This window comes from Martes martes (genome assembly GCF_963455335.1).
Source record: "Martes martes genome assembly, chromosome: 1".
Lineage (NCBI taxonomy): Eukaryota > Metazoa > Chordata > Mammalia > Carnivora > Mustelidae > Martes > Martes martes.
This window is the reverse complement of record NC_137888.1, coordinates 200,759,785-200,787,164: the sequence shown is the minus strand read 5'-3', so window position 1 is coordinate 200,787,164 and position 27,380 is coordinate 200,759,785. Positions and strand designations below refer to the sequence as shown.

Sequence of the window (27,380 nt, the reverse complement as noted above, 5' to 3'; positions counted from 1 at the left end):
AGAAGGGGAAGGACTGGGCCACGGTCACAGAGAGACCAAGGCCTTGGCTGCCCGGCCCCCCGCCTTGAGTCCTGCCCATAGCAAGAGTAATAAAAGCCAGAGCTCCCTTCTGCACAACCCTGGACAAGGCCAACCAGGAAAGTCCTGATCTGGACCCAGAACCTGATTTTACCCTCACTCTGACCTTGAGTGAACTCCGACCTTGACCAGCATTCCTTCTAAACTCTCACCCTCACTCCTATCCTAACCCCTAACCTTAACCTGACACTGACCCTGCTTCTGACCTTAACCTTAATCGCTAACATTGACCTTGACCCAAACCCTGAACTTATCCCTTCCCCAGTGCCCAGCCATCCCTCTGGGAGGGCAGACAGCTGAGGCCAGGTGGCTCTCACTCAGGATCCCCACTAAGAGAGCGTTTACTCAACAGCATTGCTGAGACTTCTCCAGCAATCCTCTGCCCACCCAACCCCGGCCCACACTCCCTCCAGCCTTCTTCAAGGCTGCAGTGAGCAAAGGGATTTGTCTGGGCCGTGCCCTGGCTTCCAGCACCCTCGGGGGTGATCTGAATAAGAGGCCTGGTCAGGAGTTGGGGCCCTCTAGTTGTCCCCCAGCTCCCACTCTGGAGTAGCCATGGACTCGGCTTCGCTGGTTTTCTCTTCTCTCTGCCATGGGCGCCTTTCTGGGAGGAGACCTCCTCAGTTCCTCCTCAACTGTTCCATGGTCTAGACAGTACCCCATGCATGGTTACAGGGGTTTCTGGCAAAACCAGAGCCCAAGACTTCATTCACACTGCCATGCTCAGTGGAACCAGCCGGAGAAAGCTTCACCCCCGCCCCAAGGCCCTACATCATCTGAGGATCTGTGGGTCACCCCCTCCCACCACCAGCAGTCCCCCACCCCTGAGCCTCCAGGAAGGGACTCAGCCTTGGGCTCATGGCTGACTAGGCTTTCTCAGAGCCTCCCTCAGCCCCTCCCTCACAGGCCTTGAGGTCAGTGCTCTGGTTACAGAAAGCACAGCCAAGAATGGTGACCTGATCACTCACAACCCAGGGCGCCGTGGCAAGGTGGCCATGGTGGCCACCTTGGGGCCCAGCTTGCCTTCTGGGGCCACGTCCCTGCATAAATCTACCCTCTCCCCACACTTCGCCCCTGGACCCCTTCAGAACACAGTCACCCTGCCTACCGTTGCACATCTCCTGTTAGCACAGGGGGAGCCTGTCTAGGTCACCCAGTCCAAGCCCCTCGCTGTGGGGATGAGGAATGAGGCTGGGCAGGGATGAAGCTGCCCCAAGCCCTTGCTCCTGTGTCTCTTAGTCCCACACGAGAACCAGCAGGGGAGCAAAGTCCTCTGCTCCCAAAGGCACCTGAACTCCCCCTGGGCTCCCCCGACCCCCACAGGGCCCCGAACCTGGACAGGGCACAGATGGCCCCACATCCCTGCTGTCCTCCTGCGAGCAGGCCCGTGGGCCATAGGTGTGCAGTTTGCTGGCACATGGGGCCCGCAGGAGGCGAAGCGAACAAGGCGAGTGCCCCCACCCTGCCCTGCGGCTCGCTCCGGCATCCCCATGTACCCCACAGAGGCACGGCCACGGCGGACACCCCCGAGCCCCTGCTCGATTGCATACCACCAAGGGGAAGGGCCTGGCCAGAGGCCACCCAGCAGGCCAGGGGGCCCGGGAGTCTGTTTGGCCTTGCCTCCCCGAGAGGCCAGCTCCGCCCTGGGACAGAATCAGGAAAGAGGCAGGTCCCCAGGAGGCTGCTCGTGGACAAGAATTCTAATACACAGAGCGGTCACTAGCCACCTGGAGCCTCGGACCGAGAGTGGAGAAACAGGGAACAACACCGACAATGATGGGAGGATATCAGCCCAGCAGACTAATGGCAAACTTCCAGAAGGACTCCAGAATCCAGCAAGATGGGCGGAAGGTCCATCACATACCATCTGGGCCACTGGGCCACAGACAACAACACTGAGGCTGGGGAGGCTCAGGTGGCAAAAAACCTGTGAGCCGAGGCAGGTCAAGGAGGTCATCCTTGAGACTGACCTAGCGGCAGGGCGAGGGGGAGGGGAAGCCCCCCGCTCCAGTGTCATTGCCATCAGTGCTCAGGGGCGGTAGCAGCCGCATCTTCTTGGGAGACACGAACTGCTCGTCTCCTCCGAGAGCCACCTCCAGTCTGCCGTCTGCTCTGAGGGTGATGAGGCCCTGGCCGGGCCGTGCTTGCTCCCCAGGGATGTCCGCAGCGGCCCCGCTCTGCTCTGCAGTGGGCCCGGGCTGGCCCAGCTACCAGGGCTCCCTGGAGTCCCAGCGGCCAGGAAAGCGGTGCAGCCTCATGTCTTCCTTCTGGATGTGCTCGTAACAGGACTGGTGGGAAAGAGGCGAGGCTGAGGGGGAGCTGGCCTGCCCACCCCTGGCCCCGTGCGAAGACGGCCCAATACTGGGATGCACCCATCTCCCCGGCCTGGACCACCCCGACTCCAATTCAGCCTCAGCCATGGTCTGCAAGGAAGGGGGGCCTCCCCTCTCCTGTTATGCTCAGGGAGGCAGCCTGGAACATGCCGGAGGTCCCAGGGACCCAAGGGCTGGGATAAAGTAGGGAGCCCTTTCCCAGCCCCTTTAACAAGGGCAGGACCAGGGACCCTGTGAGGCCCTCCCCACAGAAGCACTTATGAGCAGTGAATCTGGGGTCATCCCCACAACAGTGTCCAGGGCAGGGAAGGCGTCTGCCCCACAGGCCAGAGTATTTTTGCCTCCGTCCAAGAGCTCGGTCCCTCACCTCCAGGGCCGTGAGCAAGAAGTCATACAAGCCTCCTGTGTGGATGGGGTCCATCATGTCACGAATTAGGTGGATCTCGGCTCCCAGGTGCTGGATTCTGGAGAACACCCAGCCCCACAGTGAGAGGGAGAAGGGGGCCCATCAGTGACAGGTGCCAAGCAGCCAGGGAAGGAGCTCTGGCCCGGATGGCTGGCCACCTGGGCTGCAGTCCCCGCACTGCTCCTGGCCCCCATGGGACCCTAGGTGGGGTTTCTCTGCAGGATGGGACAGGGTCCTCCCGTAGCCCACCCCCCAGAACCCCCCCCCCCCCGCACTGGCTGGGGCTCACCGGGCACGTGACACCACATAGATAAGCAGCGGCAACAGGTCGTCCATGGGCAGCTTGTGCTCCTGGCCCAGCACACGTGACACAGTGGCCTCAATCTCCCCATATGTCCTCTCCAGCACCTCCAGCTTCTCCCGGGGATCCACCGTAGTGCTGTGGCAGGGGCCCTCAGGTTCAGCCCCAACCAGGGGCTGTCCCTCCTGTCCCCCCACCCTGCCCAGGGTGTGAACTCACATGATCTTCTGCAGACACTCAGTGGCTGACAGGAAGCACTTGTCCCTGACCAGGGAGAGTCTCTAGAGTGGTGGGGAGCAGGGGGAACAGACGATGAGGTCACGGTCCCCCCAGCCCTGTCACCCCCTCCCTCCCAGAGTCAGAGCTCTCGCCACCCATGGTTCCCCATCACTGGCTCCAGGACAGCCCCGCCCCGAGGGTTGAGTGGCCTAGGGCAAGTCACAGCTCCACTGTGAGCCTCAGTTTACTCAACTGTAAAGTGGGATAATGGTCTCCACAGGGTTGGGAAGGAAGATAACGATCCCAATGGCCACTGGGAGCCACCGGGGTTGGGTCCCTAAGTCCGAGGCTCTCAACCCAAGGACTTGTTGAAACACAGAGTTCAGGTCCGCTCTGAGTTCTCTGAGTTTGACTCAGTATGTCTGGGTCAGGGGTGGGGGCGATCCAAGAATCTGCTGTTCTAACAGCTTCCCAGCTGCTGATGGCCCAGTACGCACACCTGGAGAGCCACCACCTCGTGTGTAGCGACACTCTCATGAGGGAGCACCAACCCCGCAGCAGGGAGTACTCTCACCCATGGGGGAACTGAGGCTCAGAGACAAGTACTCTGCCCACAGCCGCACAGCCAGGAAGAGGGGTGGAGCCTGGGTCTGCACCTGCTCACGGGGGTGCCAGCAGCCGCCCCCTCACCCACACAGGAGATCAGAACAACCCAGAAAGGTGGGTGTCCCCCACACCTGTTGGCCAGCACTGCCTGGGCCCCACTGCAGCAGGGAGGCGGAGGGTGAGAAGACTCTGCGGGCCCTGCTCAACGCTCAGGCCTCCCCCTACCTGGGGCAGGTAACGGACCCACCTTCTCACCTGATTGGTTGTCAGCGTGAGGTCTTTGAGGGGCCACAGGTGCCTGAAATGAAACAAGAGTGACACAGAGCCTTTACGAGGAGGAGGGAGGAGGGTCTGAGGTCAGGGGGCACATTCCCTGTACATCATGTCCCCCAGCAGGGCTGAGCACCGGACAGGGGTCCACGATGGCCTCTCCGAGCGCTTGCATGGAGCCCGGGACAAGGGGAGGATGGGAGGGATTCCTGGAGAAGACAGCGCCCCAAAATTTGGAGAGGGGTGAGGGGCAGCGCTGCAGGCCAAGGGACCCTGTGAGCAAAGTCCCAGGGTTTGGGCCGGAGAATGACAGTGGAAGAGCCTGTTCTGGAGGCTTTGTGAGCCGAGACAGGCTGGTGAATGGGGAGGGACGTGGGTACCACGCGACACAGCACAGGGCAGGGACTCGGGGAGACAGTGGAGCGGAGAGGCAAGTGTGGAGGAAGCAGCAGAGGCGGCAGGAGGAGGTGGGGAGGAGGGGACACTTGGGAAGCCGCTGGCACCAGCGCTCTGGGCTGGTGGCTATTCAGTTGCAGGAGACATTCACGATGGGAGGGGAAATGGGAGTTTCAGCGTGGGTGGGTGGGAAACACCACAGCTGTGTGACAAGGGAAACTGGGTGTGGGGGGAGAGAGAGCACCCAAGCCCTCTGTCGGGCAGGTGGTCACTCGTAGCATCGGGAGATCAGAAGGGGCCCTGAGGAGAAAGGATGTTTTAGCAACTGAGGGTAAAAGGGACTTGCTCCCAGAACAGTCCTCAGTTTCCCCTTGAGGAGCTCCCCTCACCCACTCTCAGTCCAGTTGCTGGGAACAGGACACCTCACTCCAGCCACCGTAGTAGATATGGAAGTAGATTGGCCTATGTGGGCCACAGACAGCATTTAGGGACAGGCTCACACACCAAGACAAGCCAGTGAGGGACTTCGGGGGCCCTGCTGGAGCTGTTAGGAAGGGGACACAGGCTCCCTGGGGCACAGTGGGGGACGGAGCTGGTGGAGTATAAACCTTGAGTGGCTAGTACCATGTTTGGCACCATACATGGGAGCCAGAGATACATCAAGAGAAAAAGAGAAGTTGCTTCCCTTCACTAGGTAGTTAAGCAGCTAGATCCAGCCACACCTGAAGCTAGCCACACTAGCATAAAGCTAGAAGTTCATGGGTATGTGAGCCAGTGAACACCACCCTCTTTTCTGCTAAAGACCATTGAACTCTGTGTGTACCCTCTGTGCACACAGACCCTGGAAAACATGGCAAGGAGGGAAGGCTTACTTCTGCACATCCAGGAACTCGAGCAGCTTGGTGTCAGGGAAGAGGCTCAGGTTGGCAATGCCCTGGCTGTAGAGACTGTCCTCCGTCTCATGGAGAAGCAGGTAGAGAGTGAAGAGCTCTGAGTAGAAGCTGGGCAGCATAAGGGGCAGCACGAGGCCATGCACCTGCAGGTCCCTGAGTGACAGCGGCAGAACAGGTTGGGGCCGGCAGGGTGGGCTCCAGGGGGAGGGATCCCTACTTGGCCTGCCCCTCAAAAAGCCCACAGAGCTCCTTGTCCCACAGCAAACAGTGTCCCTGCCTCCTCCATCCCCTAGAAAACGCTTCCAAAGTCCGTTCTCAGTGAATCACTCCCTTGGTTGAAATCCGTGGCCCCGGATCCTCTCGGTGGATGCTGAGAACCACTATGGCGGCTGGGGCAGGATTTGATCCCCATGTGATCGAAAGCAAAACCCAGGCCAATGCTAGACAAGGGACTTGCAGCAAAATACTCAGCAGCCATGCCATGCTGGTCCAGGGCTGCCTCCTCGTTTTCTGGGCTTCCTAGCACTCCATGGGGGATGTTCTACCTAACCCAATCTCCCATGTCCCTGGCAATGCAGCCATAGGCCTCCCTGATTGGGATCTCTGGGCCTGAAATCGGAAGGCAAACTATAAGGTCTGGTCTTGGGGGACAGAAGGAGACAGATTTAATGACGCACTTGACTCTCGCTCTGTGTGGCCTTGGGCTCAGCCCCTGCCAGGCCTCAGCTTCCCCATCTGCGTGTAGCGGGGAGAGGGCACCTGGGGCGGTGGGCACCATAGAGAGGAGCCTGGGACAGGAACTTTACAACAAAGATGCACCTGATACCTCGCGGCGGGGGCCCTGCCCATGGGACCCAATGATGAGGTCATGGGGCATTCCAATCCTCAGATGCTGAACAAACAACGGTCAGTAGCATGAGCCCCCAACACTTCCCCAGAAGCACCCAATGCCCCAAGGGAGGCTCCAGGAACGAACGTGGGCAGCCTCCCTGGTCCTGAGCCTGGCTACCCCCAGGGTGGGGACCCTGCAGACCCCACGGGAGCGGTCACCTTGCCTCCGGATCCTCGTCCTCCTCTGGAGCCTGGCCCTTGCGCCGTAAGGCCACCTGCAGCAGACCCCTGCAAACGGATGACATGGACTGCAGAGCTGCCACTTCCCACAGAGCCCGAGTCACCAAAGCCCAGGGCGGCAAGCTCCGCCCCCCAGAGCCATGGAGCGTGGGGAGCCCAGCCTCCCAGACCTCTGTAGTTAGGAGGCTGGGAGCACAGGACCTCAGCCCCAGAACTGCAGCATCTGGGGCCCCCATTTGTAATAACGGTTGGGGTCTCGGCTCAGCCCAGACTGGAGATGGGGTGTGAGTCCAGAGGGAGGCTCAGCCCGAGGAGACTGAGAGCTCCCCTGGGGTCAGGGGTCAGCCCAGCGCCTGGTCTAGGCTTGGACTCTGGCTACAGGCAGTCCTTGCTATAATTTCCTACATTCTAACCCCTTTGTTCGCCAACAGAACACTGACCAACGCACTCTCTGGTTCTTTCTTGATCCAGACACATCATTCCCGCCCAGGGAGCTAGGCTGAGCACCTGACCTCGGGGAAGGGCAGAGCTGTATCTGCCTGTGCTCACAGACCGGGCTGCGGTCATCCCCAGGGACCACGCAGCTCACCTGTAGGCGGCCCAGAGCTCCCTCGCGTGCTGCTTCACCTCCTCCTGGGCCAGCGTCTGCAGGTGCTTGTTGGCCCCGATGCCCGCATACGTGGCCTGGAAGGTCAGCATCAGCGTCCGCAGCAGCTTGCCCAAGGGGTGCAGCGAGCTGCTCAGAGCCTGGCAGGTGCAAAGGCAATAAAGAGGTGTTCGCCGCCAGGAGCTGGAGCAAAGCATGCCCCAGCAAGGCTCCCAAGGCTGCTCCCATTTCTTAGATGGGAGCACTGAGATCCTCAGAGGAGAAGGGGTTCGTGGGGCTGGGCCATCCAGACAGCACCAGGGGCAGTGAGATGGCCTCCCTCCCCTCAGGCCCCCTCCCCCAGGGCCCTCACCTTCCCGAGGCACTCCCGCAGGGCCCTGGGCTCCCGGTGCAGCAAGAGCTCGTCCAGGACGTCCTCCATTCTGCCTGCACAGGCCTCGGGCTGGGTCCTGGGGCAGCAGGCACACACGTCTCTCACCCACCCGTGGGCCCCGGCCTGCCCCCTCCAGGAAGCCTTCCTTCCAGCCCACTCGGAGCCCCACGGAGGTCCACCCTGGTCCTCTGGATGCCCCCACAGGAGCCCCCATGTGCATGCATATGCACACACACGTGCGCGTGCAGGTGCCCCCATGCACACACACGCACACACGCAAATGCACCTACCTTTCACAGCACAGGTACTCCTGGGATTTGCGCAGCTCCCTCGAGTTCTGTACATGGAAACCCAGCAGGGCCTCCTGCTCATCCCCAGGGCAGCCGGCACTAACGAAGTCCCGGAAGGGGCCATAGACCCCCTGCCAGCGGCTCTCCACAGGGAAGACACCCACGCCTAGCTGCCTGTGACAGAGGCAGTGGGGGGGGTGGCGGAAGGTAGGGATGGGGCTGTGGTGGGCAGGACCCCGTCCAGGCCCTTGGAGAGGTGGGGACATCCCGCCTGGCCCCAAGCCGGGGCCCAGGAATGATGGGTGGACTGGGGAGTGCTGACCTCCAAGGCTCCAGGAGAAGAAAGGAGAGGCAGAGAAAGGGACAGAGAATCTACTCCACAGTGGAGAAGAAAGGGACATACAGAGCCCTGGAAAGGAGACAGAGAGATCTGGAGAGCTGGAGGCCAAGTCCAGACAGCAGGTTCTTGGCCTAAGAGAGAACACGGCCGGAAGTCCAGGATCCTCCTGCCAGGAGAGCCCACGCTCCCTGCCACCACCCCTGGTTCCTTCCTGAGCTTGATCCTGTCTTGACCAGCAGGCCTGGGGGTCTGGCCATGTGTGTGCCTAATAGAGCCCCACCTTCCCGTGTCAGGTTCACAGATTTTCCTACACCTGCACCCCACCCAGGCTTGGCCATGCTTCTGGGGTTTGCCATCTACTCCCAGCTCCTGCTGTCGGGGAGAAGCATGTAGTAAGGACAGTGGGTCTAGTAATCAACTCTACTCCCTCCCCACACTTGAAATGCTGCCTGGGACCATCAGAAATAGCACCTGCACCTCAACAGACATGGTACAAGTCACCATCTGAACTAGTTTTCCAAGGAAGAACTCTGTCCCCATGGGGAAGAAGTCAATCCCCTTCTCAAAGACCCCATGATAGCGACAATAAGACCACTTGGCAAGTTTCCTTCTTTACCTTGGCTGCCAGGGAACTCAGAGCCAGGCTCACGCTCAGTCATCACTATCATAGGACTTACTTGTCCCTTCCCTTCCTTTAAGTTCAACTCATTCTTTTATTTTCCATTTTATTCTTGCTTATTTGTGCTGTGTTTACAAATGACTGTGTACCCTTCCCAGAAAAAAAAAAAGCAGGGTCTAAGCAAAGTCTCTGCATAATATTTTTCTCTGGTTTTGTGGTGTGTGAAGTTATGCCGTAGCCCTTGATCCCAGGAGTCTCTGACTCGAGGGCTGCATGACCTATGTTCGCTGAACTCTCCAAAGAGCTAAGAGGAAGTACAGAAAAGCTCCTCTGATAAGGCCTGAGTCCCGGGGGTGGAGACATAGACATAGACACAGACACATGCACATGCATGTTGCGCACGCATACACATGCGCGCGTGTGCGCGCGCGCGCACCCACCCACCCACACACACACACTCCAGAATGCACAGGCCAGGGGCCCGGCCAGGCTCTCACCTCTTTCGGGTGTTGCTTGGATCTGGCGGGAAGGCGGCCGTGTCCAGCACCCCCTGGGTATGCAGTCCCTTCCCTGCCCCACTGCCAAAAGAGCCCTCCAGGGTGAAGCCGTTGGGGAAGGTGACCTTGCCCTGCAAACCACGGAAAGGAGGCAGGGACGCTTGTCTATCTGTCCAGCTGCCCTTCCTTCCAATCATGACAGGCCTCATGCCTGTCCATCCCGGGTCACAGAGGCTAGGGATTGACAGGTCGCCTTCCTACCATCCATTCCATCGGCCCCACCATGAGGGGTTCATAATCGTCCACACCTGCAGGAGCCCCTGATCAGGAGTTGTGCCAATGGCCCAGGGTCTCACCTCAAAGGTGGGAGACTGGGAGGGAGAGGGGGAGGGACTCTCAGGTCAGGGCAGGAGAACCACTACTGTGGGACCTGGGGAGGGGTGGGACACGGGGTAAGTCCAGCAGTAGGAAGAGGCCTGGGGAAGGCATGAGCTATGCTGGCCCTGGGAAGGGTAGGTCCTGCTGCCTGGGCTGTCCCATTCCAAGCACGCCTGGCCTCCCCCCTTTAGATGCCACAGTGCCCCCCAGTCATTAGGAGACTGAAACAGCCCCCACATTTCCAAAGGCCCAAGCAGGGCCCAACTGCCTTCTGCTGGGTCCGCTCGGTCAGGACCATGCGGAAGGACAGTTACTCCAGGGGCCCCTGCCCAAGGCACCGATGCCGATGGAAGGGGTGGATGCCGACCCAGGGGCCTCTCCGGAGACACAGCCCAGCTACCAGCACCCTGTACACCTGTCCCCTCTTGCCTCCCATCAGGATCGAATCACAACTCCACAGCAGGAGGGCGTCACGGTGCCCACCGGACGCCATGGAGACGAGAGAGGCCCTCCCCTACCTTCCCCACCCACTGCCTACACCCTCAGCCCTGGGTCCGAGTGGGGAGATTACAGGGTCCACCCAAGACCTTGGTGGGAGCGGAGTGGGTCTCAGTGGTCCTCACCTTCCCCACAAGGGTCAGGTCCCTGGTGAAGGTGCCTTCATACAAGGAGTCGTCTTCAGAAAGGAGGATCCCGGGGCCCTAGGGAGGGAAGCCGGAGTAGGAGCAAGGGAAGGGCCAGGAGACTGGGAGTGGGGAGGGGATGGCAGGAAGACAGGAAGGAGGCATCAACCCCGGGGGCAGAACAGTCCTGAGCCCTGTCACACCTCCCAGCACTGTGCTGAGGTGGGATGCCAGCCCTTGGCCCGTTGAGCACTGAGCACCAGCCCCACAGACCTCATTCCTGCGTTCCTCTGAATGACTGCCTGGGACTTGGCTCCAGCTCTCTCCTGGGGGCCCTTCCTTCCCCACCGATGGCTCAGGAAGTGCTGGGCTTCTCCTCAGCCAACCCCACTCCCCTGTCACTGACTCTCGGCGACAGTGGCGCTGAACAGGTTCCCTTGTTACATTGGCTGCTAGGGCCCAGTGGGGTATAATTTGTGTCCTACTTCAATCTTCAATGTGTCTATTCTTATATTTTCTTCCTCCCCCAATCCTTTCCAGAACAAAGTAGAACCCAAGCCAAAGCACAAGCCATAATAATAAAAATCCCCAGGCCAGAGCCTTCCTATGTGACAATGCACCTGGCCAGGTGTGGGTGAGGCAGGAGGTGGTTGCTGGTGTGCCAGGGCTCAGGAGACCTAGGAGTGAGGCTCAGCCCTGCCACTCAATAGAATGTGACACCAGGTAAGTTCTCTGACCTCTCTGAGCCTCACATGTGTCATTTGTTCGCTGGGGACAGTGACACAATCCACAGGGTTACTGGGAGGGTCCCATGAGATTGTGCCAGGAGCTGAGCCCAGAGCTAGGCCTCCAGGCAGGGGTCTCTACATGTCCGTTGCAGAGGTGGCTGGCATCACCGTCCCCGTGCACTTCATCCTTGCTAATTTCCCTGAGTGTTTACAGTAAGTAGCAAACCTGAGTTGCTGATGGGGAAACTGAGGCTGGGAGGGCCAAGGCCAGTGTCAGGGGCTGGCAGAACTGCATTCCTGCCGAGGCTCTGGCTTCCTCCAGCACCTAGGAACCCAGCTTCCTGCCCCACCCACCCCTGCCCAGCCTCTGCTCAACATCAGAGCCCTGAGAGCAGGGGGGCTCCAGAATGCAGCACCAGTGCAGGAAGAGGGTAGCTCAGGGCACACATGGGTCACCCCACTCACCACCATCTTGTCCGCCTGGAAGGTCCCCTGGTAGCAGACACCAGCCTGTGTGACCATGACCCCCGGGCCATGGCGCTGGTCAGCCTGCCACATGCCGATATAGCGCTCTCCCCTGGAGAGGAGCCAGAGCGGGGTCAGAATCGTTCCCGGGCACTTCTGTGTGCTCTGCCGGCATGGTTGGGTTTGGGATGGGGGTGGAGAGCAGGTAAGGAGCAATGATATCGCCTGAACCCACTCAACTCACGCACGGGACGAGAGAGGTCAGGACCTCCAAGAGGAAAAGAGGGTGGAGGAGGAGGGAGCCTGCCTGGGGGAGGGGTATCCTGGCAGGCTTCTTGGGGGCGGTGACAGGAAGGGCAGATGGAATGCAAAGTCATGGAGGTAGGAGCCTACAACTGATACGGTGTATGAGGGGGCATTTGGTAGTCTAGAAGGCTGGCAGGGTGCACAGGCAGCATGGCAGGGGTGAGGTCAGAGAAACAGGCAAGCCTTGAATGCCAGGCTGAGGGCCCTGGGCTTTGTCTCACAGCCCAGAGAGCAGGGAGCGGCTGTGGTCCTTACATGCACTAGACCAGGGCTCAGAAACTCCTCCTGGACAGTGCAAGGAGGAGCCAGACCAGGGACGCTCCTTGGTCAGTGAGCTCAGGGCCCCCTCATTCTGAGCCTCAGCATCAACCAAGGTTGTAGACAGGAAGTGAGGGGTTTCAGGGGGGCTCTGGGGGGACAAATGGACCGGACCCTTTGACAACAGTGCTGCACCCGAGGCACCCCAGTCTGTGTGGGGGTCTAGCTCCAACCCTGTCCTCACCCTGCAGGGGCGGCAGCGGAGTGCTCACCTGTCGCTGTCCTCCTCGATGCCATACCCGCTCCGCTGGCCCTTCTCCCAGTGGCCCGTGTACCTGCAGGGCTGTGGGGCCTGTGGGGCGCTCTCGAGGACCCCAAATCCGTGCCGCAGGCCTGCCCAGAAGTAGCCTTTGTATACCTCGTCAGTGCCGTACCTGCGGAGGGTCACCAAAGCTGGCCCGGCCTCCCCGAGCTCAGCCCGGGGCACGCAGCCGCCCCTCACACCTGCCCTGCTACCCGGCCGAGGGGCACTTACTCACAGATGCCGTAGCCGTACATGCTGCCTTCCCGCCAGTGGCACTTGTAACAGTCAAACTTGTCCTCGGAGGCCTGAGGCACCAGGCAGATGCCGAAGCTGCCAGTGTGGGTACGTGGGGAGGGCCGTCAGCACCTGGTTGTCACCTTGACCCAGGACACCCCACGGCACCCCTCCATGCCGCCCCGGAGTGTCCCTGCCTCTGAGGGGCCTTCTCAGACGACGGGGAGAATCTAGGTGCTCAGGAATCTTTGCTTCCCAAGGGCCACTCTCGGGACACCCCTGTCCCTGCCCCTCACGCATCCTAGGAGCACCTTCCCACCCCAACCACACCCTCCATGGCCTGCCCCCTCTCTGGGCTTCCCCTTCTGTGCACGAAGGGGAGCTGGACCAAATGGCCTTAAGTTCCTGCCTGAGGTCTGGGAATCGAGGCTGGGGCCAGGCTGGGGACGGTGGCGAGGACGAAAGCCACCTGTCTGCCCACCCCCTGCTCCTGCAGCAGGCCCCGCCTTACCCATGCTCCAGGCCTTGGCAAAAGCTCCCCACATGATTCCGGCCATCTGGCCACCTCAGGGTGCCCCTGCAAGACAGTTGAGGTCCACGCGTATCAGGCCCGCCAGGCCCACCCTTCAACAAACACAGGCCCCCCGGCTGACCTCTATCGTGGGCTCCCTCAGAGGTCTACGTTCCCCCCGGACCGGGCTCTCCGCCCCCACCCAGCCTTCTTCTCTGACCCACAGGGGCTCTCAGCCCTTCTCGACTCCTGACACAACGGCCCCAGCAGCCGCCAGCACACTCGCCACACCCCACAGGGAGGGCTCTGGAAATATCCAGGTTCCCTTTTCCTCTTGACCACCAGGAAGATCCAAGCTAAACTTCAAGCTTAAGTCAAACACTAGTCAGTGGTTTCTAGCATCCTCCTCTCCTCTTCTGATACGGCCTTGTGTTTTCTGGGCTTTTGTTTGTTTGTTTGTTTGTTGTGTTGTGTTCATTTGTTTCCTCAAGCCCTTTCTGGAAGTAGGCAGGGTCTCAGAGACTAACATGCTTGTGAGCATCACCTGGGCAAGTCCCTTCTGGTTTCTGGGCCTTGGCTTTCCCAGCTGTGGCATGGGGAGTGGGAAGGCATGTTCTCCCAAACCCCTCCTGCTTGTGGGGTCACATAGACCTGTGGCTGAAGCTGGACTCACCCTACAACCTGCCCTAAGGCCTTGGGCAAGTCATGCCAGTCTCTGGCCTCAGTTTCTGCACCTACAGAATGGGCAGTTAACACTGCCCCAGCGTGTTCTTGTAAAGACTGGTGAAGACAGGAGGTCTGCAAACCATTTCCATCACCAGCTAGTGTCACGGGGACATGAAAATTACCCCTCCGCCCTCCTGAGAACAGCAACTGCAGACCTACAGTCGGTCCCATGTGCCCTGGGCTCATCACCATCACCAACACTCCACGTGGGACAGACCTACTATGGGCCAGGTCCTGTCCGATGGCGCTCAAGACAGAATGGGAGACAAACAGAGTTGACCGACGGATGTAGGAAGGAAGAGCCTTTGGTTGGTGGCCGGAGGTGATTAGGTCCTGTCCGCCCCTCCGACTCCCAGGAGGAGCCCTGGTCACTCACCTGCCATGGGGCCTGCCCTGACACCACTCGCCCTCGTAGGTGGCCTGACAGAGCCGGCCCTCAGCACGGAAGGTGTATGCCACACAGCGGCAGGCGGGGGGCTCGGAGGGCTCCAGGGCCGCCCCTAGCACAGGGAAGTCCTTCTTCCCACGTAGAGCCTGGCACACAGCCTGAGTCACTTTCCACTGCCAGACCATCTGGTGGGGACAGGGGAGACACAGGAGAGGTCCCTGCTGTGCCAGTGGCCCCTCTAGGAAGCCTTGTGGGGTAGCTCCAGATAGTACCGCCTCCACCACCCCCAACCTATTCAGGCACTTGGGGGAACTCCCACCACCCCGCGCTGCGCCCCAGGGCCCCGCATCCAGACCTGAGATCCTCTTGTGCGGTTTCAGGGTCTGCCCAGAGGGGACACAGAACCACCGGGACCCACACAGGTCCCAATCCCGGCTTCATGGGGGAAAATGCCCTGGGCTCTGTGGCATTCTGATGCCTGACCCCAGGCTGACCACCGCCACCCTCTGACCATGACCCCAGAGGCCTGGCCACTCCCAGGGAGCCTCCAGGGTACCATACCTGTGCCCTCCCCTGCCCCTCCTGGTGTCTCCCCTCACTTCTCTCCCCCCACTGCCCCGATTCACAGCCCACCCACACTCACCAGGTCCTGAGGGTTCTTGGAGCAAAAGGAGAGCTTGTCCTCAGGTGTGAGGAGGTGAAAGACGCACCTAGACAGATGGAGGTGGCGAGTAGGCCCCAGCTCTGTCCGGGAGGGTGTTCCGGGAGGTCCCAGCCCTGGGGTGCGGGCAGTTTCATGAGGGTGGAGGGAGAGAAGGCCCGGGGTGTCATTGGAGGGGGCTGCTCACCCGTCCTGCCCAGGATCCACCCACACCAGCTTCAGATCAAAGGTGTGGACACTGTGACCCTGGAAGAAGATGGGGTACTGGGGTCACCCAGGGCCCAGCCCAGACGCTCCCCTACTGATCTGGCCCAGGCTTGCTCCAGACACTGACCTGCAGCCATACCACTGAGTGTCCCCTGGCTGCTCAGTCCAGCATGCCCAGCACTGAGCCTGGTTCCCATCTCCAGGGCAGCTCTTCCATCTCCCTTCCCATCTGAGGGCTGGCTGGGACCCCGGGAGCAGCCTCCCCCACCCCCCACATCCTGCTCCATCATGGCCACACCTCGGATACCATCAGCCCCCGCTGGAAACCTCTCAGGCTCCTACCATCTAGGGGATGGGGACCTCGCTGCTGAGCCAGACCCCTGAGACCATACAGACCACTCCTGGCTCCCAGGTCCCCACTCCTCGCCCCCTCCACACCAAGGTGCCATGGCCCTGCCACACTCACACCATCTCAAGCCTCCCCTAGACCCCCTCAATCTGACCCTTGGCTTATGCTGCTCCCTCTACCTGGAAAGCCGTCCCTGCTCTGAGTGCTGATGAACATCCCTTCCTCTAAAAGATTTCATGCAGCGACCTTCTGCCTGGCCTAGGCAGGCTGATCACTGCCTCACTGCCCCAGGAGGAAAAGGGGGTCCAGGCCCAGGCCCAAAGGGCAGGAGGAGGGGGCCAGACACAGGCAGGGACAAGGGTGGGCCCGGCACAGGGCATGCAAAGGTCCAGAGGTAGGAAAAGGCACAGAGCATGTAAGTGACATGCCATCAGTGTATCTGGAGCACAGACAGCAAAGTCGGGAGTGGAGGGGAGTTCAAAGTGAATCAGAACCCCAGAACCAGGTTTCAGGAGACATGGGTCTGGGCAGGTGGCCTCCCTGCCAGGCCTCAGCCTCCCTGTGTGCAGGGGAGTCCCAGACTGACATTCAGAGGGGACAGGGAAAACAGTGTTCTGGCTAACACAAGGGCAGTCTGAGTTCAGGGGGAGCTAGGCACAGTCAAGGTTACGGGCCAGGGAGCAATCCCAAACCCCCGGCCTGTGATATCCAGAATCCTAGGCACTGCTCCCACATGGCACTCTTCTCTAGAAGCCTCTTGTGTGCCCTGAGGTTTTATCCAGCCCTCCCAGCCACCAAGAGCCACCCAGGAAGAGAACTAAGAGTTGTCCGGCATCTGCAGAAGGACAAACTCACTCCCAAGTGTCCCATTTTGCAGAGGAGGAAACTGAAGGGACGTTTAGCAGGGATGCCAGTCAGTAAAGGCTGAGGCTGGGACACACCTGGAGCGGCCTTGCCCCACAGCGTCCCCCTCCTGCAGGAATGACTACACTCCGCCCCCACCCTGGCCTGCCAGCCTCTCGGCTCCCCATCCCCTCCCCAGGAGCCCGAGTTCTCACTTGCTGCCAGCTATCTCCCTCCCGCTTCTCGGCCAGACCCCAGGCCCCCGCTGCAGCCCCAGGACCTCTGGTCAGTGCCCCCAAACCTGCAGCAAGACGAGGGCATCGTTGAAGAGCAGCACACGCTCTACCCGCAGCGGGGTGACCGTCACAGCTATGTCCTGGCTGTCCTGCAGGAGTCGGCGCTCAGGGGTGCAGAGCACATCCTGGGGAGCAGAGCAGGGGGGCATGGGGCTCAGGCACCCCCATCCCGGTGGCTGTACCCACTCCTCCGCCTGCCTCTGCCAGGCGCATCAGCCCTCCACAGTCTGAGCATCTCCTGGAGGCCCCCAGCTCAGTGGCGGACACCGGGGCTCCAAGGTCTGGAGGGGCAGCACAGCCTGTCTTGAAGCTTCGCTTTGACGCCCACCGCCCCTCGACCCACTGCCCCCGCCAAGCCCCCAACAACACTCACTGGGGCTCTGCAGTCCCTGCCTCTCACTGGCAAGTCATGTCCCCTCTCCTGTTCACCTAATTGTCTACCCTGTGCCCCAGGCCTGTCATACCCTCCCAGGGCATGGGGGGCTTTCCCCCCCAGCGGGGGCACTACATGCCACAGTGGGCAGTGATGTCACCACGGGATCATTTGGTGGCATTAATTCTGACTCCCCTTTCCCTTCCCCAGCTTGCCAGGTGCCCGATCCCTGACCAGGGAGGTGCTCTGCAAGCGCCTGAGGACCACTGGATGGACAGACATCCCAGCCACCTGGTTCAGCCCCCGCTCCCGCTCCCCGATGGGGAAGTGGAGGCACAGCGAGTCCAACAGGCCCCTTCCCTGGCCACACATCGGGCCCCAAACTCACTCTCAGCCGGCTGCTCAGGGAGTGCCAGAGAGCCTGTGTGGCCAAGGCCTGGTCCAGCGTCTGCCTCATGAAGGACTGCAGGTTCCCAAAGAGGGTGGCCGCGTGCACCACCAGCTCCCGAGCAGGGTGAGGCTGCGGGGACACAGAGCGGCCGGTGAGTGGGGGAGACGGGGGATTCGTCAGAGCCTCTCCCCACCCTGTGATGCTTGCCCCAGCCCCAGCTTGGCCCCAGCTGCTCAGAAGGTCTGGATCGAAGCTGAAGTGTTTCCCTTTCTGCCTGCCAGCCCTTCCTTCGGGGCGAGGCCAGAGCGAAGGGGCTCCAGAGCACCGCTGGGCCTGGGCCAGGGGTCCTCACGTCCGGTAACATGGCTCTCCATCTGCTCCTGGGTCTCTGCCGGCCCCCCTAGGGCACAGTCATGGACCTCAGGCCCTGTCAAACTCCCCCTCCCCCCAGGACACTGCGCAATCCCCAACACGTGGCTGGGTCCTACTCAAACCGAATAAGGTGAGTCCCCAGAGCCAGGGCCCTACTTCCCTCCTCCTTTGGCTCCCCTACAAGCAACAGGTCTGGTGAGTGGTCCCTGGCCCTCTGACACCCCTGCTACTTACCTCTGTGACGCTGTCCCCGAGGCTCAGCAAGAGGAGCACATACTGCTGCACGTGATGCGCCAGCGGCTGGCGGAGGGCCTGGGTCAGTGCGGTGCCCACCGAGGCCTCGGAGCTGACGCCCGACAGAAGCTGCCCCAGGACCTTGCGCTGGCCCCGCCAGAACTCCCTGGGTGGATGGACGGCCACACACACCACCTTCACTCCCCTTCTCCATTCCTGAACCCATGGCCATCCCCACCCCCCAGCTGAGCCCCCAGATCCCAGGGGCAGTCCCAGACCCCAGAAGGCTCTCCCATCAGGTTAATACAGCCTCCCTGTTGGAGAGTCAATGGCAGTCTGTCCGTGTGAAGGGATTGTTGAGTCCAAGCACCCACCCTGAACAGGACGGCCCCTCCTTCCCCTTCCCAGGGTCAAGTCCAGCTACTGGATGTCTGGACTGAGCTCGCAGCCCCCATAGACTTCCCTCTCTCTCTTCCAGCGTGGAGCAGTGAGGAACTGTCAGAACCAGGGTGAGGAACAGGATCCGACCCCCACTGCTCTGGGGACGGGACTTCCCTGACCTTCTGTCCCAGACACCCCCGTCCACCCAGAGGGACCCTGCAGTGTCCCGGGCTCACCTCCTCTTCTTTGCTGCCTTCTGAAAGGCCTGCACTGCCACGCAGCTAGCGTAGGACTCGATGTACCTGCCGGCAGCACAGGAGACAGCCTGCAGGCCCGGCCCACAACTTTGCACCCCAACCCCTGCCCTGCCAGGATCCCCGGATCCCACTCATTGACTGGCTGCAGCCCTGCCCCTGACCAGATAATTCCACCTAGTCTTTCTTCCCTGGGGGGCCCCAAGGCTCAGGTCTGGGGTCTCTGAGCTGGTGCCCAGGGGCGGGGGTGAAGCCCAAGGCCCTGAGGCCAACCCCAGCGGAGCCCGACCCCAGACTGAACCCAGACCTTGGCCTAAGCCTGACCTAAGCCAGGTGAGCCCTCATGCCCCAGCATTCCTTGCTGTCTTACTCCACGTGGACCTGCAGGACACGGTCAGCATCACGTAGCAACAGCAGGGACTCCAGACCCACGGCATCCGGGTGGCCCAGCCGCTCCCGCAGCGAGTACAGGCTCTCCTCCGTCACCTCCCAGAGCCGCTGGGAGCTCTGGTGCAGCTGCTGCACGAGCCGCAGGCACTCCCTGACCTGGGGGTCCGAGGGCTCTGGGGCTGGGGCAAGGGGGGGGGCACAAATGCAATGTGAGGGAGGCGGCGCCCTGTAGCCCAGGAGCTGCAGCTGGGGTCCTTAGGACAGGAGAGGAAGCAGGCGTGGCACCCTGAGCTCAGCAGGGACAGGCAGGCTAGAGTGCGGGGCAGTGCCCGTGAGGAATTGGGGTGGGGGGGACCAATCCATCCCCTCACGAAACAGGGTCAGCACTCATGACCTAGGGGCACCAAGTACACTAAATCCCCCGAGACTCTGGGCTTTCTCAGGTCTGGGATATGGGGTCCGTAAGATCCCGTGGTCCCCTGGTACCCACAGAAGCAAGGACAGAGCCCCCACATTGAAGGCACCTGACCAAGGTCACTTCACAGGTGAGCCCCCAAGTGGGTCATGGCCCAGGTGAGAGCAGGATGAGAATCCAGGCAGAGAATGAGGCCCGCGCCCTGCAAGAGGTGGGATTTTGACTCTATGTATAGCTGGGTCTAGGCTAGGGGTTCACAGTCTGGCCCCTGGGGGTGCCTCGGAGAAGGGAACAGCCAGCAACTGGAGGCAGAGCCCCAGTCCCATCAGAGGATGCCGATACCAAGTGTGATCACTCCTGTTTGAGGCTGAGAAAGCTGTGCCTCGGAAGGTCTCACAGGGTAGGGCTCGGATCCCCAGGATGGTTCCGGTGTCCCCCACCCTTGCCACTGCAGAGCCCAGACTCACTGGTTTCGAGCAGGGGCTGGAGGACAAGGCTGTTGATGCGGGCGAGGGTCGCTGAGAAGACCTCCTCCAGCCGCTGCAGGGCCTCTTCCTCCGGGCTGCACATGGCCAGGGCACTGCCCTCAGGGCCTGTGAATGGGACACAAGCAAGAGTGAGGGCCCCAGCGAGAGCAGGGTCAGTGCCATGCCTTCCGTCCGTGTGCCCAGGACCACCCATGACAGGTGTGAGCAATCGGCCCGGGCGGCCTCAAAGGGGAATTTCTGGACAGGCCACTGACCCCTGCCCTGCTCTGCCCCTGGGCCCAGCTGAGGGACCTGACCAAGCAGGTGCTCCTCAAGCCCAGTTCTGGCCTGGTCATTCCCCTGCTCAAACATCCACTATGGCCCCCGAGGGCTCAGAGTAATACCTAATGGCGCTCTGACCTCACTCCCTCTCTACCGAGTTTCTTGAAACGAGGACACACTGTCAGAAGAACCCAGCCTTTTTCTCAAGACCATGACCGAGGACCCCCTGTCACCCAAAGGGCTGTGTAAGCAAGGAAATGTCTAGGGGAGTAGGGAGGTGCTCTCCTGCCGGAGCCATCACAGATGGGCAAGAGATAAAGAGGCAGAGAGATGGACAAAGCATGCAGGTGGGACACCATGAGAGCAAAGGATCATGGGCCTGAGGGTCCAGGCTCCACGGGTGGCCCACCAAGAGTGGCCTGAGTGGTCATCAGAGGAGCCATGGAGGACCTCAGGGCAAGGAAGCAGTAGGACCCAGAGTCAGACTTGCAGAGATGGGCGTGATGACAGTGCCGAGCAATGGGAGGGTGAGGTCAGTGTGGGTAACAGCTAGACCCTCGTGCCCCTCAACCTGGCTGACCCTGCTGTGCCTAGAAGAAAGAGGGAGGGGCTGCAGGGGTGGGCAGGTGGGCTTGAGCCTATGGACTTCCCACCCTGGAGTGAGGGGCCCACCATGCAGGCAGGGGATCCCCTGGGAATGCAGCTTTCTGATGAGAGGGAGGGGCAGCAAGGGGCCTGGGCTCCAAGACACCCACCCACCCACCCCCAGCCAGGCTGCAGCCTCCCAGAGACACAGCCCTCTCCCACCAAGCAAAGTTCATCTGCCCAAATGACCTGAACAGACGTCTCAGAGGTGAGAGCTGGAGGGTTTCTTAGCCCCAGACCCTCGCACTGCCTCTCCCTGGCTCTGACACTCTGAGGCTCCGCAGTTAGCTGAGCGGGGTGGGGTGGGAGATACAATGGAAGCTTCTGGAATGGGCAGGCAACACAGACAGCCCCAAAACGGCAAAGAGGGAGGGGTCTCATCCCTCCTAACCCGAGCCCTGCGGCACCAGAGGGCATTCAGGCGCCTGGCAAAACCTCCAACTCCCACGGCACAGGCTCTGGGGAAGGGGGGCGGGCGCCTCAGAGCTCTGGCCAAGGGCCCAGGCCCCGGCATTCCTGCCCCACCTTTCCTGCTGCTGCTGCTTCAGGAGGGCGAGGCCTCGGGAGGGACAGGCAGGAAGGGGAAGCAGCTAGACACCCAGCTGTGGCCTGATTTCTCCCCGGGCCCCTGCAGCAGCCCCGTAAACCCCCATGCACTGCCCCCCAACCTGGGGCCAGGGTACAGCAAGTGGGGGCCGCCTGACCCTCCCCCATTATCTCCAGAAACGGATGGAATGGAAGGACCCTTTGGGGGCTGACTTTTCCATCCCCAGTGGGCAGCCAAGTCAGTCGGGGTCTGAACTGAGAGGTGAGGACATGGGCTAAAGGCAGAGGAAGAGGGTGCAGCCAGCACCCTCCGAAGCCAGCGGATAGGAACCGGATGAGGGCGAGCGTGGACCTGCTGTCAACAGCCAGAGGCTGGGAGGTCCTGAGTAGCAAGAAGCCCCACACTCACACTGATCTGGGACTCACCCCAGCCACGCCAGACCCAGGACATGGAGCTCTCTATCCCTCTCCACCTCAGACTAACCCCCTGTCCCCCCTGCAGGGCTGGCAGCTACCCCTCCCTACTTAACTGCCTGCACCCTTGGCCCACACCTCAGCTGCCCCCAAGGGACTTCCTGCTGACCCCCCACCCACCACTACTCAGTGCTGGTCATGGTCCAGCTTCTCCAGAGCCCTGCTCCTCTCTAGGCCTCAGTCACCACCTCTGTGAAATGGGGGTCTGATTAGATCAGAGCTTTCAAATTATGTAAGCCCTCCCTAGAAGGGACAAACAGGTGCGGGGAGCTGCTCTGGTGTGGAGACCTGGTCCTCTGCTTCCCTCCCTGCTCAAAGCTGCCTGGGCCCCTCAGGATGAGTCTTACAGACCCAGACTGGCAGACACGACTCTAGGACCCTTCCAGATCTGTGGCCCCAAAGGGATATCTACCCCTAGGGAACTGAGGCACATCGCCCAGAGGAAAGGCCAGAAGTTAAGCATAACTGGCGAGGTGGTGGGTGGGGGAAAGTCTGTAGGAAGGTCACCACTGGCCTGGTGGTGACCATGGGACCCTACTCCTTGGCTAGGGAGCTTGGGCTTCATCCTGGAGGCAACCAAGGGTGCGAGAGCAGGGAGCAGACCAGGCATGAGTGTGTTTGGGGGTGGGGGGGAGGTGTTAAGCCATAACATGAGAGGGACCCAGCAGGAGTAATCCCTGATCAAATCCCATCATACCCCCAACCCACCCGGCTGTGGTCAAGGGTATGGCCTCATTACCCTTACCCTCTACCCAGGTTTAAGGTTCCTTAGTGGTAGGCTGCACAGGAGGTACATATGGAGAAACTGAGGCTTAGAAAGTAACTGAAGGGCCAAGACACTATCTGTAGAGCACGTGCAAGGCTCAGTCTGACCCAGGCCTCTAGCTCCCTGTCCCACCAGGCTCACCTGAGCTAGGCAGTTCAGAAAGGCTGGGCAACTTGCCTCAGGGCACACAGCAAATTCCCAGCAGGGCCCAGCCTCCTACCTCCTCAGGCAGCCTTGGTGCTCTCTGTGGGGCGGGTGAGGACAGAACTGGCTAGTCTCGGCGTGCCCAGGTGAGTCAGCTGCCCGTCCCGTGTCGATCTAACCAGCAGCCAGACCTGCTCTCTCCCCTACATTCCCGGCCTCTGTCCAAGCCAGGTTGCTCTCAGGCAGGGTCATTGGGACATCCCCTACCCTCTCCAAGGCCCCTTAGGCCCCTGGGCCACACCCTGTCATGGCACCCACTCTGGTATTTCCTGGTCTGGACAGGCAAGGAAGTTTTGCTTGGTGACTTTTTCCTGGGCTGCCCAGGCCCCCTAAAACAACCAGCAAGCACAGTGGTAGAGCAGAAGGGGGCTGCCCCAGGGAGGTGGCACTCAACTGCCACAGCTGACCCCTCAGTCACCACTGGGGCCTCCCCCCCACCCCCGCACCCCTTCTCTGGCCCTCCATGGCTCCCAATTTCTCCTCCTAGACAGCCCACCCCCGCCCCCACCACTCCCAGGCTCTCACAGTTCTCCTGCCCCTCCCTGTCCCGGCACACGCAGTCCCCAGAGTTTCCCAAACATGGGATCCTGTTCCAGCCACCAGGCATTTGCCCATGCCGGTCTCACTGCAGGCGTCACCTCCTCCTGGCAGTCCCCCAGGTTGGGTGAGGTCCAGGGGTGGCCCTCGCACCCCATAGGGGGGTGCGGAGGCTGTCCCTGCGCTGCCCCTAAACTCGAGCCGGGTGACGACGGGGCGGGGAGGACGAGGCTGAAGTCCGCTGGCACGGAGGGGGCCTTGGGACAACCTCGGACCGCCCCGGTGTGAGTGCCGCCTGGGACCGAGGAATCGTGGAGGGACGGCGACGCGCTGGCCAAGGGGGCGCTAGGCGAAGGTCCCACCTGGAGTGAGGGAACGCGGAGCACAGGAGCCAGGCCACAGACGCGCGACCTCCGCCCCGCCCCGCCCTTACCTGTGCGGTGCCGGTACCCCAAGCGGGGAGTGTAGCCGCGTCCGCTCGCAGCCCGCCGCCCGCACGCCGCCCACCCCCCCTGTTCCGGCGCCCGCCACGCCCCCGCCACGCCCCCCGCCCCGCCCCTCGCCCCGCCCCGCCTCCGGGAGTTGCCAGTGGAAGTTGGAGCTGGCGCCGACGGGCCCGCCTGGCAGGAGGTGGGACGCGGCGTCGGTCCGCCCCCGCCAGAGGTCTACTCTTACGGCCTTTACCTGGAGTTCTCCGGGATCCGAAGGCTCCTGGGACCCGGTGGGAGTGAGAGAAGGGGTACTGACTCCTCCGCCCCCTGAAACACACACATACACCCACTCACTCACTTACTTAGGCCCAGGCCATACTGTTTTCCCGGGGGAAGGTCTCCCAGCGTAGCAAGCAGTGTCAGGGAAGCAGCGTGCCTTTCTTGGTCCTGCCGGAGCCTTCTCGGTGCACTTGCCCCTGTTCTGATCCTCTGGGGCCTGGGTGCAGCCCCGTGACCCCCTCCACCCATACCGAATCACAAGAATCACAAGAAACTTGAAACCGAGAGTGGGGGAAACCGAGGCTGCCCTGCTGCCCCTTGAGCCAGGTGTTTATGGCCAGCCTCCACTCCTTTCTGTGTGACCTTAGGGAAGTCCCCCTGCCCCCACTGCTGGGTCTCTACATGGTCCGGTAGAGCGAGAAGCCAGCGCTTGTCTGCGCCAGAGCCTGTGACCTTGGAAAGGGCGGTGGAAGCCTAATCCCAAGAGGGTGTTACAGGTTCAGCCTGTAACAAAGGAGCCTACTGTCTGCTGTCTGGTCCCCCTCCAGGGGCCATGCCAGTCCCCCCAACCCCCATCAATTCCTGTGGAACTCAGCTTCCAGGGGATGACAGGAGTCATTGCCCCTTTCATGGCTGACAACACTGAGGCCAACAGGACCTGTTGCAGGCATCGAAAGGGCAGAAAGGGTAGCCCACCACCCTCCTACTCAAGTCTAAGGGGTTGGGGGTCATGTCTCATCCTATCAAGCTGAAGAGAGATCCCCCCAGTGAAGGGGGCTCATGATGGTTCAAGGGGTTCCTTCCCAAAAGAGCAGGGTCCCAGTGGGTCTGTAGGTCCCCTGGCACATGGGGGTGGTCAGGCAAGGGGTTTCTGGGGCTTGGGAGGAAGGGTCAAGGGCTGGAGAGTGGCCACAGCCACATGCAGAGAGCGAACGGCTGTCCAAGAGTGTGCGTTCTCACCATGCGGGACAAGTAAGGCAGGCAGGACAGAGTCCCGAGTAGGAGGAAGCTGATTTTGTGTTTGGCTTTTCTGGGCCAGCACTTCCCCTCTTTGGGTCTCAGTGTCCTCATCTGCACCTGTAGCTGAGGGAGGAGCCGGGCTGGAGCAGGAAGGCACAGGCCCCCTCCGCTTCCGCCCCCCAGCCCAGACTTCCTGTTCAGCCGCATCTAGGGGAATTGGAAGGCTGGGGCTGGTCTTCCCTTCACCACCGCCCACCCCCAGGCTGGGTGACCTCACCAGCATTGCAAAGCGCGGTATTATTATCTGCCAAATGGGGCAAAACCTGCCAAGCCTCTGTCTCTCTCTCGGATTGGGCCAAGTCATCTGTAATGCCCCCAGTAGTGTACGAAGGACAACCTCCCCGGGTCCGCCTGCCCTTGGTCCCCCGCAACATGGCCAAGGGCCCATGCCCAGTCCTGCCACAGAGCAGCACACACCTGTGCACACCACTCCCGTGTTCCCCTGCACACATGTGTGATTCCACAGTCATAGGGATGTGTGGTGTGCACACTTAAGTGCGCCACACGGACCCATCTACTACTGAACTCACTGGCAGGACTCCCATGTAGCACATCTCAGGAGGCAGCCCTGTGCATGGGCCCATGTGGACCACGTGCCCATCCCCATGGACACAGATTTGCACACTGCACCATGCAATGCACACAAAGATTCACACTCAGACCTGCAGAAAGGCGAGTGCAGAGTGTGCCTGCACTTCTGTGTACATGCGTGCCCTGGGACACAATGTCTCACCAGGTCCAAGCCCAGCCCCAGAGTTATTCTGGGCCAGGCCTGGGGCCAACAAGGTCAGAGATGGCCCGCACCCAGCAGGCCCCAGCCACTGTGTCACAGGCCCAGGCAGCCCCATTCCCCACCCCCACCTGACCTCACCCCCACCACCCCCAGCCCAGGCTAAGTCCAACATATCTCGGATCCCAGCCTGGCTCTGTGGCCGGGAAGATACCCAGTCCCAAGCCTCTGCTTCACCAGAGCTGAGCCTCAAGCCCTGGCATTTCTGGCCCCAAGAAGGAGCTGTCACAGTTCCCCCTGGTCACCATCAATTGACTCTGCCCATGGCTTCCAACCCAGAGGCTCAGGGGACGGGACTGGGTCCCCACCGGAAATCCACAGGAGCTAAAAAAAGCACACAAAGGACCAACAGGGTTCCGCAGGCCAGCCTTCATGCCACCATGCATGGAGTGGGGACACTTGTCTTCCAGGGAAGCCTGGCTGGGGAGCCTGAGGGTCTAGACTTCTGCCAACCCAGACCTGATGGCCCTGCTGGCAGTAGGGTGCAGGGGGATCCCGGGCAGGACTAGAAATAGTACTGGGCAGGGGCAGAGCCCTGGGTCAGGGGCCAAAGACTGAGTCTGAGTCCTCCATTCCTGTGTGATCTGACAAAGGGCACAACCCCTCTCTGGCCTTCAATTCCTCATAAGTACACGGAGGAGAGGAAGAAGAGCCTTTCAAGATAGAAAAGGTGTTTTAGCTTTTGGGGTGTTTCTTTCACCATTGTGTTTCACATTTTGGAGAATTGGGGAAAATGCAAATATTTGACAGGCATTGAATGAGTTGCTGCTGGGTTTTTTCTTTTTCTTTAAAGATTTTGTTTATTTATTTAACAGAGACAGTGAGAGAGGAAACACAAGCAGGGGAGGAGAGAGAGGGAGAAGCAGACTCCCCACTGAGCAGGGAGCCCAATGCCGGGCTCGATCCCAGGACCCTGAGATCATGACCTGAGCCGAAGGCAGACGCTTAACGACTGAGCCACCCAGGACCCCCACTGCTGCTGGGTTTTACTACTGTGTGATATCACAGTGCCTTTCCCCACAATAACCACAACAGAACGACTAGCATGGCCCAAAGGCTTGGGACGTGCAGGGGCCATGATACTGCTGTTGTACCCATTTTACAGTGAGGGATTGAAGCTCAGAGAGGTTAGTTGCCCACTGAGGTCTCACAGCCATCAAGATGACCATACCCCTGGAGTCTTAGTTTTAAGCTTTACTAACTTTAGATGTTATAAAGCTACAAACCTATAAGAAACATAATTTAAAAGTTTCCTCAAATTTTCTTTATGCTACTTTAGTTTTGTGAACTTTGGATAATAACTTCATGTTTTCAGTCCACTTTTGCCATCTCTACTGGCAAAAAAAGGAAATTTGAATAAACTTCTGAACTATGTTTCTTGTAAATTTGTAGCTTCACACTTCTCAGATTATAAAAGCTTAAAACTGTCCTGTTTCAGGACTCCCTGTTTTTTTTAAAGTCAGTTTGACTTCAAAGCCTGTGCGACAGTATTTGACAGTGCCTTTGGGGGACATGTGGGTCTAGGATTGTCGGGCTGGGTAAAAGCTCTGGGT

The 27,380-nt window shown here is 60.6% G+C and overlaps 1 protein-coding gene across 2 annotated transcripts; it reads right to left on the bottom strand.

Moving 5' to 3' along the window:
- Window positions 1-1,761: 1,761 nt before the first annotated feature.
- On the bottom strand, window positions 1,762-23,794 carry ALS2CL (ALS2 C-terminal like). Of its 2 annotated transcripts, none has more exons than XR_013966706.1 (26): window positions 23,741-23,794; window positions 19,854-19,979; window positions 18,952-19,150; window positions 18,564-18,629; window positions 17,947-18,112; window positions 17,338-17,469; window positions 16,582-16,701; window positions 15,069-15,127; window positions 14,864-14,930; window positions 14,209-14,405; window positions 13,107-13,172; window positions 12,593-12,691; window positions 12,330-12,491; window positions 11,494-11,605; window positions 10,301-10,378; window positions 9,300-9,430; window positions 7,844-8,017; window positions 7,533-7,629; window positions 7,163-7,320; window positions 6,553-6,621; window positions 5,482-5,655; window positions 4,191-4,241; window positions 3,338-3,399; window positions 3,107-3,256; window positions 2,779-2,875; window positions 1,762-2,366 (listed from the first exon to the last, which is right to left on the bottom strand). XR_013966706.1 is itself a non-coding variant. In XM_080801202.1 (26 exons), the coding sequence occupies exons 2-26, from the start codon at window positions 19,954-19,956 to the stop codon at window positions 2,286-2,288; spliced, it is 2,862 nt and encodes a 953-aa protein (XP_080657328.1). In that variant the 5' UTR covers window positions 19,957-19,979; window positions 23,741-23,794; the 3' UTR covers window positions 1,762-2,285. The 2 variants fall into 2 exon arrangements, 1 of the variants encoding a protein (XP_080657328.1); XM_080801202.1 differs by having other exon boundaries at window positions 4,199-4,241.
- Window positions 23,795-27,380: the final 3,586 nt, after the last annotated feature.